The sequence below is a fragment of the Morus notabilis genome, unplaced genomic scaffold (genome assembly GCF_000414095.1).
Source record: "Morus notabilis unplaced genomic scaffold, ASM41409v2 Scaffold342, whole genome shotgun sequence".
In the NCBI taxonomy this organism is placed as follows: domain Eukaryota; kingdom Viridiplantae; phylum Streptophyta; class Magnoliopsida; order Rosales; family Moraceae; genus Morus; species Morus notabilis.
This window is the reverse complement of record NW_010366042.1, coordinates 731823-749374: the sequence shown is the minus strand read 5'-3', so window position 1 is coordinate 749374 and position 17552 is coordinate 731823. Positions and strand designations below refer to the sequence as shown.

The window sequence follows — 17552 nt, the reverse complement described above, 5'->3', positions numbered from 1 at the left end:
TCTCCGATTTTGCTGGATGCCAAGATAGTATCAAATCTACGTCGGGCTATATCTACCTGCTAGCTGGGGATGTTGTCTCCTGGAAGAGTGCTAAACAGTCTCTTATAGCCTCTTCTACCACGGCGGCAGAGTTCATAGCGTGTTATGAGGCGTCCAATCACAGAATATGGCTACAGAATTTTGTCAAGGGGTTGGACTTAGTGGACTGTATTGAAAGACCACTCAAGTTATTTTATGACAATAAGTCGACAGTTCTGTATTCTAACAACAACATGAGCTTGACAATGTCAAAGCATATAGACATCAAGTTCCTAGTTGTTAAAGAAAGAGTTCAGAGTGGACAGATTTTTATAGAGTACATCAGTACAAACTCCATGGTTGTGGATCTAAAGTGTTTAATGAGTGCTCGTGTGTCATGTCATTTCAGGATATTCAGTTTTAGTGGGAGTTTGTAATTTTATATGCTTTTCTGATAGACACATCTTCAGTTATTTCAGTTTATGGATATTTTGATGTTATTTTCTGCAAAAATAAAGTTTTAGTTTATTTACGCTATGATTTTAATATGTTTTGATCTCACTAAGGTTTAAGACTGGACCAGTTAGAAATAGAGATATTAAGATCACATTGCATGAAATTTCCATGCTACACATCCACATCATGATCTATGTCATTCAGTTGTATCGACATACGTGACCATTGATGGGTCGAGTTACGACAGATGTAACAAATGCCGCTTTGATCCTATGTTGGTATGATTGATAGACCGGATAGGTTATAGATACATTTCAATAATAACAGCAAAGTTGAGCTCGTACAGTTTTTTTGCGATGCATAATTATAAGGTTACACATATAGCCTAAGTGAGAGATTGTTGGATCCTTAATCCAACATTGGGCTTAAATGTGAATAATTATGTGTTGTAAACTGTCATATAAGATTAAGCCCATTTTAAAAGTGATCTGTTAAGATTTGGGTAATTTGGACTTTAATGTATCTGATAAGGTGTTGACCTTTAATGTGTAGAGACTTAAGGGTAATTTCTATTTTTATGATGGAATAAAATAGAAATACTAAAAAATGACAGGGAAGTTATCTATATATAGTGGTTATAGTCTCCAGATCACACGTGACATTCTATTCTTTCTGACAACCCATCATCAGAGAGAGAGCAATGAGAAAGCTAAAGGATTCTCTAGGACAAAAATGTTGATCCAGAAAATAAACCGTACGACTCTAGAGAGTAACATATCGTTATGGATTCAGGTACGCTTCTGTTTATTGGTATATTGATTCTTGGTGATCTAATATGAACGTTTCTATGTTTTTCAACAAAACATATTTTCTATCGCGAGATATGGAAAGATCATATTATTGGATTACAGCTAAACCGTTGAATTACTTATTGACGTCAACTAAGTCTTTCTTGGGGGAGGTTTTATTTCCTACTCATTAGTCGTTTCCCCTGCACAAACGTTGTGTTCAAAACTCATCCCTCTCTAGTACTATACCTTTCTCCTTTTTAACTTAAAATTAGCGTGTTTCATATATAATATTTGGTTGATATTTATTAATACTACAATTCTTATATAAAATTCTTAAGAGAAAATTAACTAGTACCATAACATCATGAGTTTTGTTTTCTTTTCAACATTTTCAATTTAATAACACAAAATCTTGGTTCTTTCTGTATCACATAGAAATTGAAGGAAGCGAGTGAAATTACATTGTGACATGCTTACGAAAACAGAAATGTCTCCCTAATGGCTTATCTTGAAGACCGACATCCCATGGCACTTAGGAAATTATATCGTAATTAAGAAAACCATAACATCATGAAGAGTTGACGTCAATAAGTAAATCAACGGTTTAGCTGTAATCCAATAATATGATCTTTCCATCATCCCGAAGCTCATAACGGATCTCGCGTTAGAAAATATGTTTTGTTGAAAAACATCACTTAAAATCCAAAAAACGTTCATGTTAGATCACCTAGAATCAATATACCAATAAATAAAAGCATACCTGAATCCATGATGATATGTTACTCTCTAGAGTCGCACGGTTTGTTTTTCGGATTAACATTTTTTTCCTAGAGAATTCTTTAGCTTTCTCATTGCTCTCTAATGATGGACTGTCAGAAAGAATAAAATATCACGTGTGATCTGAGGACCATAACCACTGTATATAGATAACTTCTCAGTCATCTTTTAGTATTTTTATTCTATCCCATCATAAATATAGAAATATCTCTCTAAGAAGAAAATCCGTTCCAACCCCATTTACATGATTCCTTTCTCTTTTTATCTCCAAACTAATTAAGTCCACGGTCAAAGTCCTCTTCTAATCCAAGTTTCACTTCTAGATATGTGTTACTCGTCACTACCACTTCTTCCACCAAACTTCCTCTAGTTAGTCTATATATTTCTCCATCCATTACTATATAGTCTATACATACATATCTTTTACAGTTGGTATGTGTTATGTAGTCACCTTTATTCATTCAATTGTTTAAGCTTTGACTGTGGAATGGCTGGGAAATTATCCAAAGAGAGATCTTTGGAGGAAACACCAACATGGGCAGTGGCAATTGTGTGTTTTGTGCTGGTTTTGATCTCTATAATCATTGAACATGTCATCCATTTGATAGGAAAGGTTAGATTTTTAGTACTTCAATATTGTAACTACTAGCCTACATATCTATCTATCTATCTATCTATATATATATAGATATGTGTGTATATATGCATGTATGTATATATAGCTATTTGTGGTTGCTCCAATTGTGTTGATCATTATAAGAATTTTGCACTCTAGTGGTTGGCAAAGAGACACAAACGAGCTCTATTTGAAGCATTTGAAAAGATCAAATCAGGTAATATAGGATAGATATTGTAAACAAATATCTGATTTGTTTCTTTCTATGTGACTCGTAATAATCTTTGTATTATTTGTAATATCTATCACAGAGGTTATGCTTTTGGGCTTCATATCATTGCTCCTAACAGTAGGGCAAACACCAATTTCAAAAATCTGCATATCAAAGGCTGTGGCTGCTACTTGGCATCCATGCAAAAAGAAGCAAGAGAGCAAATTATCTCATGATTATGATAACAGCCATAGAAGGCTTCTTTTGGTTTCCGATCCTGGTGAGAGTATCCGACGTGTTTTAGCATCAGCATCGGACGACAAATGCGCTGCCAAGGCATGTCTCACGATATTTTGGTCCTACTTGTCTTTGATTTCAAGAATGTTTGCTCAAGTGTATCAGTAATCAATCACATATTCACATGTCAATTTTAAGACGTACGAATTTATATATTTTTTTTTATACAAATATTTCCAATTGATATATGGTTCGACATAGTAAGTCTTGAGGCGGAACCTTTTTATCTTTACGTTTGAATAAATGTTTATATTTTACGATTTGGGAAAATTTTTTGCAGGATAAAGTTGCATTTGTGTCGGCTTATGGCATTCACCAACTCCATATATTCATATTTGTTCTTGCTGTCTTCCACGTGCTTTACTGCATAATCACCTTGGCTTTGAGCAGAACGAAGGTATCAAATCTGATTCTCTCTTCGTCCTTTTTTTTTCCCCTAACATTAGATTTATTTGACCTATATATAGTTATATACATGTATATTTATATATTGATTTGACCTATATATACATATATATTTATATATTATCTTGGAGGGTAGATGAGAAAGTGGAAAGCGTGGGAAATGGAAACTAGAACAACTGACTACCAGTTTTCCAACGGTAGGTTTCACCTTTATGCAATTATTTCCACTAACCACAGTCATTTTAGTACACTTTGTAGTTTTTTCTTGATATTGCGAATCTACTTTTACACTACATCTTTGGCCTGTGAGGCATGCATGAGAAAGTCAAAAACTTACCTTGTTCGTTTCGCTCATTTGAGTTAAAAAATAAATTCACGTGAAAAAAGACACTATAACAGAAAGAGTTGAATTTAAATTTTTACGAGAGAAAACACTGTAACAAGAACCTAAGTTGTAATTCAAATTAACAAAACGAACAGTATTTTCTCTTAACACACCCCTGAATGAGATTTACATACTCAACCTTAGAAATTGCCTCAAATATAATTACAAAAAATAAGACAATTAAATACGGAAAATTATATTAATACAGTAATTTTGATGAATTAATGACTGAAAGATAATGGGGTTACTCTTAATGTTGCAGACCCAGAGAGATTTAGATTTGCAAGGGACACTTCTTTTGGAAGAAGGCATTTGAACTTCTGGAGCCACTGTCCTTTTCTCCTATGGATTGTGAGAGCTGAAAAACTTAATTATTATGAACTATCATAAAATTAGTTTAATATAGCATTAGCTACTATCATGAACTATCTTCTGGTTTAATATAAAATTACAAGTCTTCTTTACTAATAACATTTTTGTCCATACTTTTCTGTAGGTTTGCTTCTTCAGACAATTCGTCAGATCTGTACCAAAGGTTGATTACTTGACCCTGCGCCACGGGTTTATTATGGTAAGTCTTCCCATGCATTAGAAAGTGACGAAGCGAGAATATTTTGTCAGTGGACACTATGAAGAAAATAAAAGATCAAAATTTCTTATTATATAGGGACATTTTTTAAAAAATTAATATTGATAAACTGAAGCATTTTAAAAGAGTTAGATGTAAAAATTAATGAATGGCTCTGCTACTGCAACCAGCCAACTAAAGCCATTACTCATCTTCTTCTTTTTTCTTCTCCTTCTTCTTTGGATCGAAACTATTTTCTTTTTAGATCTGAACCATTCTTGTAATCAAGAGAGCTTAAATCATCCACTTTTTCAGGCACATTTGGGACCTCAGAGTCACGTCAAATTCAACTTCCATGAGTACATTAAGAGAGCACTTGAAGGGGACTTCAAAGTTGTAGTTGGGATCAGGTTGGGGGGTCACTAGCAACAAGTGCTTTCCAAATTGTTAAAACTTAGAAAAATTGGGATTTTTTTTTTTTTTTTTTTTTTGTAAAGGACTGTAATGTCCATTATTGATATATATATATATATATAAATATATATATATATCTATATATTTACACAATTCTATTCACACATTGTATTAGCATAAAGACACACAACTTGCTGATAAGTGACAATTCTTATCTCATCTTGCAGCCCCACAATCTGGTTCTGCGCAGTACTATTTCTACTATCTAATACCAATGGTAACATAGAAAATATTATTTCATCTTCCATTACATTAAGATACCAAATTTCTCAAAAATATTGCTTGCCCATGTTTGCATAATGCTTAGAGAAGCCTCTTAGAATACCTTTCTATATGCAGGCTGGAAATCTTATCTATGGCTGCCATTTATCCCACTGATTGTAAGCACCATCTTTAGTCATTCTTGGTGCCTGTTTGGTATATGGGTTCAAATGCAGTGTTTGACAAATCTTTTAAGGCTTCATTCAAACCATTGATTTGATGTTTTCAATGGTTTGAAACGAAACATAAACCACATTTTCAAACTATTCATTTCAAAATAAAAATGTTTAAACAATCACATTTTGAACCTACTCATGAAACGGACCCTTAGTTTGTTTTTAGTGCAAGGTCAATGAAAGAGGAAGGATTATAACAGTAATGTATGGCTTGTATAGATAATCTTGTTGGTAGGGACAAAGCTACAAGTGATCATAACAAAGATGGGTCTGAGGATCCAGGAGAGGGGAGAGGTGGTTAAGGGGACGCCGCTGGTTCAGCCAGGCGACGATCTCTTCTGGTTTAAGCAGCCGCGCCTCATTCTTTATCTCATCAACTTTGTTCTCTTTCAGGTTGTTTTCTCTATAGAACTCGAAACTTCATATATGTTGAATGTCTCAACTTTAATTCTTATGTCATCTTTCTACTGCTCCCACAGAATGCTTTTCAGCTTGCCTTCTTAGCGTGGACTTTGGTAAGCCATTTGGTGATTAATCTCTGTTGTTTCAGTGACCCTTTAAAAGAATAGTTATTTTCACCTTTCTTTTCTTTTTTTCCCCAGTATGAGTTTGGGATAAAATCTTGCTTCCATGAGAACTCAGAAGATGTTATAATCAGGATATCAATGGGGTAAGTTTTCAACATGTAGTAACTGATACCTATTCATATTGACCAATGAAAAACGCAATATTAAACGCAATATTTAACCTTGCATTCTTCGGAATTAGATAAATAACTTTCATATGGCCAAATCCCTCAAAAATTTCAACCGTGATACGAAATTGAGTCAGAAACAGAAAATGAGAGTTGCCTTCAAAAAAGATTAGGAATATAGTTGAAAGGAGAAAAATGACTTTCCAAGATAAACTTAGCATCTTATCTAATTTGATGGCATCTAGTCGATTAAAAAGTGTTAAAAAAGACAGATTTTAAAAGGATTAACAATCTGAGACAATATTTTTTGTGACTTTTAAAACAAAGAATTTGTGGATTTTCTTCCCACGCGAAAATTTATGAAAATCCGTGCTAAAAAGTGAAAAAACATGTGCAGAGTCCTTATTCAAATACTTTGCAGCTATATGACACTTCCTCTACATGCCTTGGTAACACAGGTAAGAAACAAACTAGCTAGTTGCTAAAATTTCAATGAAAGGCATTTATTTATGACCCTTTTCGTGTTTTTCGACCAAAAACAGATGGGATCGAACATCAAACCCACAATCTTCAACGACAGAGTGGCAAATGCTCTAAGAAAGTGGCACCACACTGCAAGAAAACAGGTGAGGCAGACTAGGCAAACAGCTAGTTCTCCAAGCACTCCTCGAAAATCCATGTCCCCAGTTCATCTTCTTCATCGATACAACAGTGAACTAGGCATGAGTACCCTCACATCACCGAGAATGTCCAACTTCAATGATGACAATGCGCAGCATGGCTCAAGACAAGATGAAGAGACTATCCATGAACCGAGATCAGTTCACAACCCGGTCGGCCACCAGGTTCAGCACGAAATCAACATTCAGTCAGTAGATTTTTCATTTGACAAATCGGAGAGTTTCGCAAAATGACACGACTCAAATCATGGAAACAAGTACGGAGAATGTTAGGCCTCACTCTTTTCGCTCATTCAAGTTGAGAACTTGATTTAAAAATGAATTGACGCGAGAATAAACACTTTACCAGAAAAAGTTGAATTTGAATTTTTATATAGAAGAACTGTAACAAAAATTTAAATTATGATTCGAACTAGCAAAACAAACAGGACCTTAATCTTTTGAGTTTACAAATGTCTGAGATGAGGTAGCAAGCTAGACTCGTCGAGAGTTTACTTGTCAATTATAAGCTGATCGAATACAGAGGAGGCTAAGTTCCAATACACAGGTTCTCAAATAGATTAAAAGTTTTGAAAAGTAATTAGATATATGTCATAGCCTCTTGTATTTTATCATCTTAAAATTGAGAAATTGGTAATTCACAACTTCTATTACCTATAAATGCAGTACAATATTAGATCCTCAAATCTCAATTTGTAAGTTGATTCAATACAAAGTTTATCAACATTCATATTCCTTTCATAACTTTGAAATTAATGTTATAGATGAGAATGAGATAATACAGACTACCCTTCCATTATATTCAACACCAAAGACCATCAACCTAACACATACTAAGCAACGAGGGTCGGCTAAAAGCCCGGGTCGCCCGCCCTATTGACATCCTTAAGCACTGTTCTGAATTGCAACCAGGGTGTTAAAAATACAATGGTTAAAACCAAAACAAAAGAGAGACGCTTTGATTTCTCAGAGCAACCGCTCTCACTCTCCTCTGCAAGTAAAACACCTTAAAGTATAAACAGTTTCCACCTATGCAAAATAACAATCACCTGAAAATCTCATCTTTAGTTGTAAATCAACCTAAGAATGTCATCTTTGGTTATGAAAAAGGATACTCAATCTCAGAGAATGTTGGACAATATGATGATGATCGCATAAAAGGAACTTAGGTTAATATCCCTTTTAAAATTAAAGAGGAACCCTCAAAGCAAAGTAGGGCCATTATATGCATATCTTATACAGCAAAATCAAATGTCTAAATGGGTTCGTTCTATTCATAATCAAAGATTATCAACAAACAACATATCGTGCACTAATCTAAATTCCAACAATGGTGCTGCAAGTAAATACCTCAACAAAAACAGAGAGAGGGAGAGAGAGAGAGAGATACCCCTCTACCTCTCAGCAAGATAGACAACATAAGTAATAAGAGTTTGCATTCGCAAAAATACCAATCACCTAAAATCATATCTTTGGTTCTGATCTCCAAACAAATTATGACCACCACACATGATACAACAATAATCACCTAGATTTCTCATTCGGTTAATGATCTATACGGGAATTCTTATACTAGCAGCATATTCATCCATATAACGACACTCGATCTAAAAGTCTCGTCTTTGGTTAATTATAGAGAAGATTAAAGAAAAGAAGTACCAATATAAACATTATAAACATAACTATATCAAATCACACGGAATCATACAGACATCATCTAGAGCAAAATACTATCTTTATTACCACGTTTATCAAATCACACAAACTTCAAAACGAAAACGAAATCATAAAGAGCAAAATACAAATAAGTAGTTCCACTATGGTTCACATTGAACCAAACAAACAGAAAACATAAAATGATTCTTTTTTTATGGTCCACATCGAACCATATTAACAGAGAACATAAAACTTTTTCAGAAAGCCCCACCACGGAGACGGAGGACAAGGTGGAGGGTAGACTCCTTCTGAATATTGTAATCAGCAAGAGTGCGACCATCCTCCAACTGCTTCCCTGCAAAGATGAGACGCTGCTGGTCCGGGGGAATGCCCTCCTTGTCCTGAATCTTCGCCTTCACGTTGTCGATCGTATCAGAGCTCTCAACCTCGAGGGTGATCGTCTTGCCGGTGAGGGTCTTGACGAAGATCTGCATCCCTCCACGAAGACGAAGCACCAGATGGAGAGTGCTCTCCTTCTGGATATTGTAGTCGGCGAGGGTGCGCCCGTCCTCGAGCTGCTTTCCGGCGAAGATCAGACGCTGCTGGTCCGGAGGAATCCCCTCCTTGTCCTGGATCTTGGCCTTAACGTTGTCGATCGTGTCCGAGCTCTCGACCTCGAGGGTGATCGTCTTGCCGGTGAGGGTTTTCACAAAGATCTGCATCCCTCCACGAAGCCGAAGAACAAGATGGAGAGTGCTCTCCTTCTGGATATTATAATCGGCGAGGGTGCGACCGTCCTCGAGCTGCTTCCCGGCGAAGATAAGCCTCTGCTGGTCCGGCGGGATTCCTTCCTTGTCCTGGATCTTGGCCTTCACGTTGTCGATGGTGTCGGAGCTTTCAACTTCTAGGGTTACGGTCTTGCCTGTTAGGGTTTTCACAAAGATCTGCATACCTCCGCGAAGACGAAGGACCAGATGGAGAGTGCTCTCCTTCTGGATATTGTAATCGGCGAGGGTACGACCGTCCTCCAGCTGCTTTCCGGCGAAGATCAGCCTTTGCTGATCGGGAGGAATTCCTTCCTTGTCTTGGATCTTGGCCTTCACGTTGTCGATGGTGTCGGAACTCTCCACCTCAAGCGTGATCGTCTTGCCGGTGAGGGTCTTGACGAAGATCTGCATACCGCCGCGAAGCCTGAGCACCAGATGGAGCGTTGACTCCTTCTGGATATTGTAATCGGCTAGGGTTCGGCCGTCCTCCAACTGCTTGCCGGCGAAGATCAGCCTCTGCTGATCCGGCGGAATTCCTTCCTTATCCTGGATCTTGGCTTTGACGTTGTCGATCGTGTCGGAGCTCTCGACTTCTAGGGTTATAGTCTTGCCGGTGAGGGTTTTGACGAAGATCTGCATACCGCCGCGAAGACGAAGCACCAGATGGAGAGTGGACTCCTTCTGGATGTTATAGTCGGCGAGGGTTCGGCCGTCTTCGAGCTGTTTTCCGGCGAAGATCAGACGCTGCTGGTCCGGCGGGATTCCTTCCTTGTCCTGGATCTTGGCCTTGACGTTGTCGATGGTGTCGGAGCTCTCGACCTCGAGAGTGATGGTCTTGCCGGTTAGTGTTTTCACGAAGATCTGCATATTTTCAGAGGAAATTGAAGAGAAACTGACAGATTTTGAGAGAGTGATTGAAACAATAGGGCTTTTTTTACCAATTTCTGTGATGAATGTGAGGAAAACGGGGAAGAGGAGGTCCTTTATATAGGGAGAGGGATGCGGTGATGAGCGGTCAATAGAGTCGGCGGAAAATTATCGAACGGCCTAGATTTATCTACTTTTTTTTTTTTTTTGGTTTTTAATAAAGAATTTTCTGGTCGTCAGGAAATTTCCAGTCTTGACTAGATACAACGAATTTGCGGATAACCACTCGTTTTTGTTCAAAAAGTATTTATTTAATTTTAATTTAATATTGACAACCACTCTTTTGTTTTTCTCAAAAAAAAAAAAAAAAAAGCACTCTTTTGTTATTTGAATTTTAAACAGAAAAATCGACTTTGTATGTTTGGAAAATATTTGGAACAAGTGGGGGGAGGCTTCGTCAGTTTCACGTCATCTGTTTGTTAGGAAACATCGACTTTGTAAAATAATTTAGAAAATAATTAGTTTAAAAGAAGAAGAAGAAAACAAGTTCTTAGAGATTAAGGTCTCCTTCGTTTCGCTGATTTAAGTTTAGAATTTGAGTTGAGATATAATTTTATGTTAAAATTTTTTATTGTAGTAAAATAATTAGATATGACTGTTTGTGAGAGCTTTTTACCGTAGTAAAACTCGAATCAGCGAAAAGAACGATGCCAAAATCTATTAAACTTAAAAGAAATGAAAAATTAATTCATTTATTAAAAAATTAAAAGAAGTTAATTAAATAAATAAAATTAAAATTAAAAAAAAGGTAGCGGAAATAGCTACTTGATCGCACATGTTGGTGTTGGATAGAGGACTTTGCCAAGGATAATGTAGTTTACTTAGCACAAAAGAAAAAGAAAAGAGTAATAATTGTCCTTTTACTAATAAATAATAAAAAGTTGCCAAAAAAATAATAACAATTAAAAGTTGAAAGTCAATAATTGATTTTATTTTCTAGTTTAATAATTCTTCATCTTAATTTCAAGTTTAAATTCAACAATTATATATTAAGTTGATATACCGCTTATGACATTTAAATTCAAATTGAGAGGAGCTGATAAAAACACATAATCTATTTATTTTTATGTGTTTAAATAAGTAATTTTGATTGCATTCAAATTTTGTAAAATAACTCATGAACGGAAACTTTTTAAATTCAATTTTTTTTTAAAAGAAAATGCAGAGAACATATACATTTAAAATGATAATCTTAGAACGCTTGTCAGGTGATTAACAAAATCAAGAGATGCATATTCTTTTCTTCGCCCAGTTTTTTTTTTTTTTTTTTTTTTTTTTTTCCCCCTTTTTTTTTTTTTTTTTTTTTTTTTTTTTTTCAAGATAAAAGGAAGAATACTTACAAAAAATATACTTAAAAAACCAATTCTTCCCATATTCCTTTCCTTTTTTGTGGAAACATATTCCTTTCGTTAGCTTACTCAATATAGAATATATATCTTCAAAGAAGGACACGAAAAGAATAGAAGATTACCCAATACCCATAGAATTTACATATCTATAATATATTGAGTTTTAATTAACCATGTGGGCTTATAAACCCATTTAAAGTGATCAAATGATGTTTTAGATATGGTGACAATTCGTATCATGTGTGGTGTTTGTGTCGTATTTTGATCGTTTCTTTCTTAATTTAAAGTCAATCTGAACACGACCTGTGATACGAAATGTTTTAAAAACCGTAACACGAACACGACACGACCGCTTTACAGGTTGACACGACATAACACGAAAATGACTCATAACACGAAATTGACCCGTGAACCTGAAATTAACACGAAAATTGTATACTTTTATTTAATTTTTTACATATTAAAAATAACTTAAAATTCATAACACACTAAAATACAATAACATCCATTGAAATTAAGCAAATAATAGTATAAGATTATTAGTATAACTATCATGATATCACAAATTCATAATAAAATCAAAAATATGTAATGAAAAATATATGAATTTTTAATTTTTTACGAGTTTCGTGTCGTATTCGAGTTAGGCAGGTCCAACCCGAAATTGACCCATATTTTTCGTGTCAATTTCAGGTCGACCCAATTCTGACCCGAACCTCTTTTTTCTCAACCTGAACCTGCAAAATTCGTATCATTTTTTAGTCGTGTTGTCGTGTCGTGACTCATATTGCCAACCCTAGTTTTAGATATTTTAAGCTTTAATGCATCTAATTAAGTGTATGCCTTTTATGTGTAGAGACCAAATCATTATTTCTATTTTTATGATGGGCCAAATTAGAAATAATGAAAGTTAACAGACAGTTAACTTTTATATACGGTTATGGTCCCCAAATCACACGTACGATTTATTCTGTCTGACATCTCATCATTAGAGAGAATAGAGAATTCAAGGGAAACTCTAAGAACTACGTGTAGATTTGGAAGACTAACCGCAAGACTTATGAATTGCTTCTATCATGACTGATTCAAGTATGCTTTTCACTTTAGATCATAGATTATTGGCGATCCAACATGAACGATCTGGTATTTGGTGAAGATTTTCACCCTAAAGTAATTTTCTAACAAGTGGTATCAGAGCTCCTTCATATTGAATCATTGAGAATCGAATTTTAGTTTCGATTTGTAATGATGATTTGAGTGTTCTTGAATTTAACAATTTTGGGTTTGGTATTGTTGGATTTGAGAACAATTTTGGATGTTCTTCTTGCGATTGTCTTCCAAAATTCCAGATTCAATTAGTTTTATATTTTGTTTTTAATAAATCCGGATAAAGCTTCAAAGAACTCTATGAATATTTGAATTTGAATTCATGTATATATGTTTCATATTAATGTGAATTCGTGATGATAGAGAGAATAGAGAGAATTTAAGAGAAACTCTAAGGACTACGTGTAAATTTAGAAGACTAACCGTAAAACTTGTGATTTGTTTTCATCATACTTGATTCAGGTATGCTTCCGCTTTAGATCATAGATTCTTGGTGATCAAACATGAAAGATCTGGTATTTAGTGAAGATTTTCACCTTAAAGTAATTTGTAGAACCTTTCAAGGATATCTCTCTTCTACAATATTATTGTAATATTCAAAATCATTCCAAGTTAATGACGATCATTGCGTTTGGAAGGGAGCTTCGTGTCATGGTTCGAATCATAGTTCGTGGCTCGCTACAGTATTTTCTCTCATAAAAAATACATGTAAAACGAGAATGATTTTGAATCATGATTTTCAATCCATAAACTAAACGTCTTATTAATACGAGTGTGAGGTGCTCAAAAAACATAACAAACTGAAAGTTGGAACATAACAAAGTAGATTAAAAATGGGTTCTTCTTTAAAAGGCTTCACAAAACCAAAATCAAGATGGATTAGCTTAACTTATGGCTACCACAAAGATATACTGCAAAGCAAAAAAGAAAGAACGAATGACTCCCGATATTTTCCTTCATATTATCACTCAGAGGTTTGCATATAGGACACAAGTTTTTTTATTAATAACCACTATCTGATACAGTTCACACGGTGACGGTAATTTTTTAGGCTCATTTCGTTAGTTCAAAGTAATAACTTGAGTTAAAAAGTGAATTTATGTAAGTGAAAATACATGAATTCACTTTTTTATTGTAAATCAATTGCATTGAATGTCATCTCTTGGTATTACATAACCTACACGAATATTAAACTACTCATTTATATTCTATTATTTTCCCTCTTAATATTGTGTATTATTCCTCTCTTAATTTTGCACCTAATATGTGTAATTTATTATGTCTTCTCTTATGACCTCTAGTTATGATTATTAGGTTATAAATAGAGTAGATGTTTACTTGTATGATCACTCCTTACAAAAAAGAATACAAAGTTTTTTTATCATTTATATTTCTCTTGTGCTTTCTCTTATTCTTTTAATTTCTTACAATTATAGTTTTTACTATTATTTCATATCATGTTATAGCACGAGTTCTACCGTGATTCTTTTTGGTGTTGCTTACTCTTTTAAGTTCATCGGTTTTTGAAGGTTTGTTTACGTATTTCATTTGATCATACATATTATATTCATGGTTTTGTTTTGCGTATTCTTACCTTTCTTTATTAGATGCATATGTTTCAATATTATCCAATTTAACAATCACTTCAAACCCGTCTTATAATTTCCCTTGGGTATTTTCTTATTTGCAACAAGATTTTAGCATTCACATTTATTCATATATGTGTATAAAAAAGATTGTAATTATTCCGATGGTTAACTTCTGTTGTTTCTTCTTTTTATTTATATTGTACATGTAATTCCGTGAATGTATGTATACATATTTAATGCGTTCATGGTTTATTACTTATAATAATTGAGGTAATTACCACATATAGTAAGTAGTGACAGTTTGATCCTTCTTTTTTAAAAAAATTTTGACAAAACGTTCCTTAAACTCTTTAAATAAGTGCAATTAACATCTTTCCGTTCATATGTGTCAAATTTCTCACGGAAAATTGCACATGAAACCTCATATGACCCCTTTTACTTAGAAAAGATTAAAATGGCCTCAATTTTAAATGGGTCTTAAGAAATATATATATATATATATATATAAGAGAAAGAGAATAAGCACAAATTTCAGAAAAATATTATTTTCTCTCCTTCTACAAGGCTAAATCCTAATTATTAGGAATTCAACCATGGAATTAGACCCATTGCAGACCTCCTCCTTTGCTCAAGCCTGACCTCTCGACGTCACAAGTACAACCCTCTGACACAGATCTCGATCTTAAGTGGACGTTTGGTTTATAAATTTAGAATTATAATTCAGAATTATTCTCGATTTACGTGTGTGTTTTTTAGAGAAAATACTGTCGCGAATCACGAATCATGATTTAAATCATGACACGAATACATCAACCAAACGCACCCTAAAAGACCCTCTGTTGCGAGCCCAATCGCCATCATCGATCTCGCACATTGCCACCGCCCTAACCCCTCCGTGTCGAGCCTTAATCTTCGCCTCCCAGATCTTTTGGCGCCGAGCTTCCTGCCAGTCAATCGCTGCCGACATTGCAAGTTAGATCTGCTGAAAGCTTTGCCTACAATGGTTAGAAAGGGAGGGATTGGGAAAGAGAGAAAGAGGAAAGAGTACGACAGAATGGTGGTGATGATTCTTCAGAATAGTGGTTCCAATTTGTTTATCTATATGTAAATATCTGTTCGTGGATTTTATTTAAATTTATTTCATGGATTCCTCTTTACTTTTTTTTTTGGTGTAAAATTTATTATTTTTTCTTTCTCAAATCAGTGTTCTTTGTGATTTTTTAGGGCATTTTGGATCTTGAAGTTATATATCACATATCTTCCCGTTTCTATGTTTTGTGCAAATATGTTCTTTCTCAGATCTGTGTTCATCGATCTCTTCTTGAGCATTTTTTTTGTTTTTTTTGGGTAAACATCGAATGGAACATTTTCAATTGTTTGATATTCCTATTATCTAAGCAAGTTAGGATTTTGGTTTGAATAAAAGACGATGATATGCTAATTCGGTGTCCAGCTTTGCTTCTTCTTCTTCTTTTTGTTTTTTAATTTCGGTTTTTTGTTAAATTGAAGAACCCTTAGATTTAGCTACAATTAAACCTACATTTCAAATTCAATTAGACAAGACTCGTTTAGTTTACTAATTCAAGTTTTTAATTTGAGTTAAGATATAATTTTATGTGAAAATTTTTTACAGTAATAAAAAAATTAGATATAATTATTTCTGAGAGCTTTTTACTGTAATAAAATTTAAATTTGAAATTCGAATTGATAAAATGAACATAGTCAAAATATACATATTTACAATTATACCCTCACTCAGAATATCACGTGAGGGATCACATGTGAACTTCCGTCGGAAAATTAAGAGATGGATGGAAATGAGTTAATTGCATCCATTTAAAGAGTTTGAAGTGTTTTACCAGAATTAAAAAAAGAGAGACTAAACTGTTACCACTTTAATAAGTTAGGGACCGCTTATGTCAATTATTCTAATAATTATATTGCTTAAGAATTAATTTTCATTATTATACATTCAATTCTAGTTAATATATTCAGGGCCCGTTTAGTTCACTGATTCGAGTTTTTAATTCGAATTGAGATGTAATTTTATATGAGAGCTTTTTACTGTAGCAAAAAAGTTAGATGTGATTGTTTGTGAGAGCTTTTTACTGTAGCAAAACTCGAATCAGCGAAATGAACGAGGCCTATTGTTATATGCCGGTTTGCATAAGCCAATGTGGATGTCTTGTCATGTCCCCCAAACGGGGTGGGTGACGTGGAGCTCGATTAGAGATTAATAAACCAGATTCCCAACCGGGCCCTACACTTGACTACTTAAAATATAATTTCATTACTACAGAATCCCGGAGCCTCTGACACACAGGGCTCCACCCCACAGGACATACAGTATCGTACATACATGTTCATGTAAATAATCATTACAACAGACATCAACCACAGTCTAGTAAATCCAAATATTATATAAGTTTACAGAATTTCTCAAATTCCTTACATTTGTCCAAGAGGATGTCCACGATCCTCACTTGATTCCAACAGCAGCACAACTCAGCTGCTCCGTAGTAAATATCCAGCTACTGTGCACCGCTCTTAGAATCTCCTGAGAGGGGTTTAGTACATTTAAAACATAAAACGTGAGCGAAATGCCCAGTAGGATATAATTTGAAATAAACGTTATAATAAATGTACGAGGGAATACATAAATAAACAAGTAAATAAAATGAGACATTCAGTCCCGACAGAACAGCCGGAACCTCACATCCTTTTTCTCAAAGGAAATATAACCGTAAATAACCGTTTTACAGGCTTCAGCAAGTAATTAGTACAAATTACTTACCTAACCAAGTGCCTCGCCTACCCGGACTGAGTTTCGGGTTCTGCCCCCGAGGATGCACTATCCGCATCCTATCTAGGCTTACAGCAATAGACTCTATTACCAGTTCACAAGATCTCTTTGCTTAAGAAATCATTCATTAACATTTTGAAATCGTTAATACGACCCCACGAACTACTCAAGCCACGGGCCCCATGACTGGACAAGTCATGAGGTTCCATGACTAAACAAGCCATGGTTTTCAAAGCATTTTCTTTCACAAATCAATCCCTTTCTTTAAAACATTTTCAAGGCCAAAATCCTTTTTGAAAACGGGCTCACAAGGAAAAGGGATAAAAATCCTACCTCGCACTATCAAACCTGAGACTAGCGTTGCCTTTTTCCGGCTTCCGCTTCCTCAAGCCCCTTTAGTCTGAATCCTCAGTGATCACTGATGCAAATTATCATTCCAAGGGTTTTCAATCTCAAAACAAGGATTAACAATGCTAATCCATCTATCTCAAGTCCCCAAATGAAGCTAATTTGGGTTCTCCCCGAAAACAAGGGTCAAAACAGCA

General features: G+C 34.7%; 2 protein-coding genes across 2 annotated transcripts; one reads left to right on the top strand and one right to left on the bottom strand.

Moving 5' to 3' along the window:
• Nucleotides 1–2529: 2529 nt before the first annotated feature.
• Nucleotides 2530–6714, top strand: LOC21407157 (MLO-like protein 12). The gene is made up of 14 exons (XM_024172979.1): nucleotides 2530–2655; nucleotides 2818–2875; nucleotides 2970–3205; nucleotides 3447–3563; nucleotides 3708–3768; nucleotides 4219–4307; nucleotides 4453–4527; nucleotides 4840–4934; nucleotides 5166–5215; nucleotides 5338–5378; nucleotides 5655–5828; nucleotides 5915–5950; nucleotides 6038–6105; nucleotides 6527–6714. Exons 1-14 carry the CDS (start codon nucleotides 2530–2532, stop codon nucleotides 6612–6614), a joined length of 1314 nt encoding a protein of 437 aa, XP_024028747.1. The 3' UTR covers nucleotides 6615–6714.
• A 1955-nt stretch (nucleotides 6715–8669) lies between these two features.
• LOC112093790 (polyubiquitin-like) lies at nucleotides 8670–10209 on the bottom strand. The gene has a single exon (XM_024172978.1). It carries the CDS (start codon nucleotides 10097–10099, stop codon nucleotides 8723–8725), a length of 1377 nt encoding a protein of 458 aa, XP_024028746.1. The 5' UTR covers nucleotides 10100–10209; the 3' UTR covers nucleotides 8670–8722.
• Between the last annotated feature and the right edge of the window lie 7343 nt (nucleotides 10210–17552).

What these genes read in the sequence shown, in the direction of transcription:
- LOC21407157 (XM_024172979.1), top strand. Translation starts at nt 2,530, where the DNA reads ATGGCTGGGAAATTATCCAAAGAGAGATCTTTGGAGGAAACACCAACA. An exon ending in ACGACAAATGCGCTGCCAAG is followed by an intron (nt 3,206 to 3,446) that starts GCATGTCTCACG and finishes AATTTTTTGCAG; the next exon opens with GATAAAGTTGCATTTGTGTC. An exon ending in TGACTACCAGTTTTCCAACG is followed by an intron (nt 3,769 to 4,218) that starts GTAGGTTTCACC and finishes TTAATGTTGCAG; the next exon opens with ACCCAGAGAGATTTAGATTT.
- LOC112093790 (XM_024172978.1), bottom strand. Translation starts at nt 10,099, where the DNA reads ATGCAGATCTTCGTGAAAACACTAACCGGCAAGACCATCACTCTCGAG.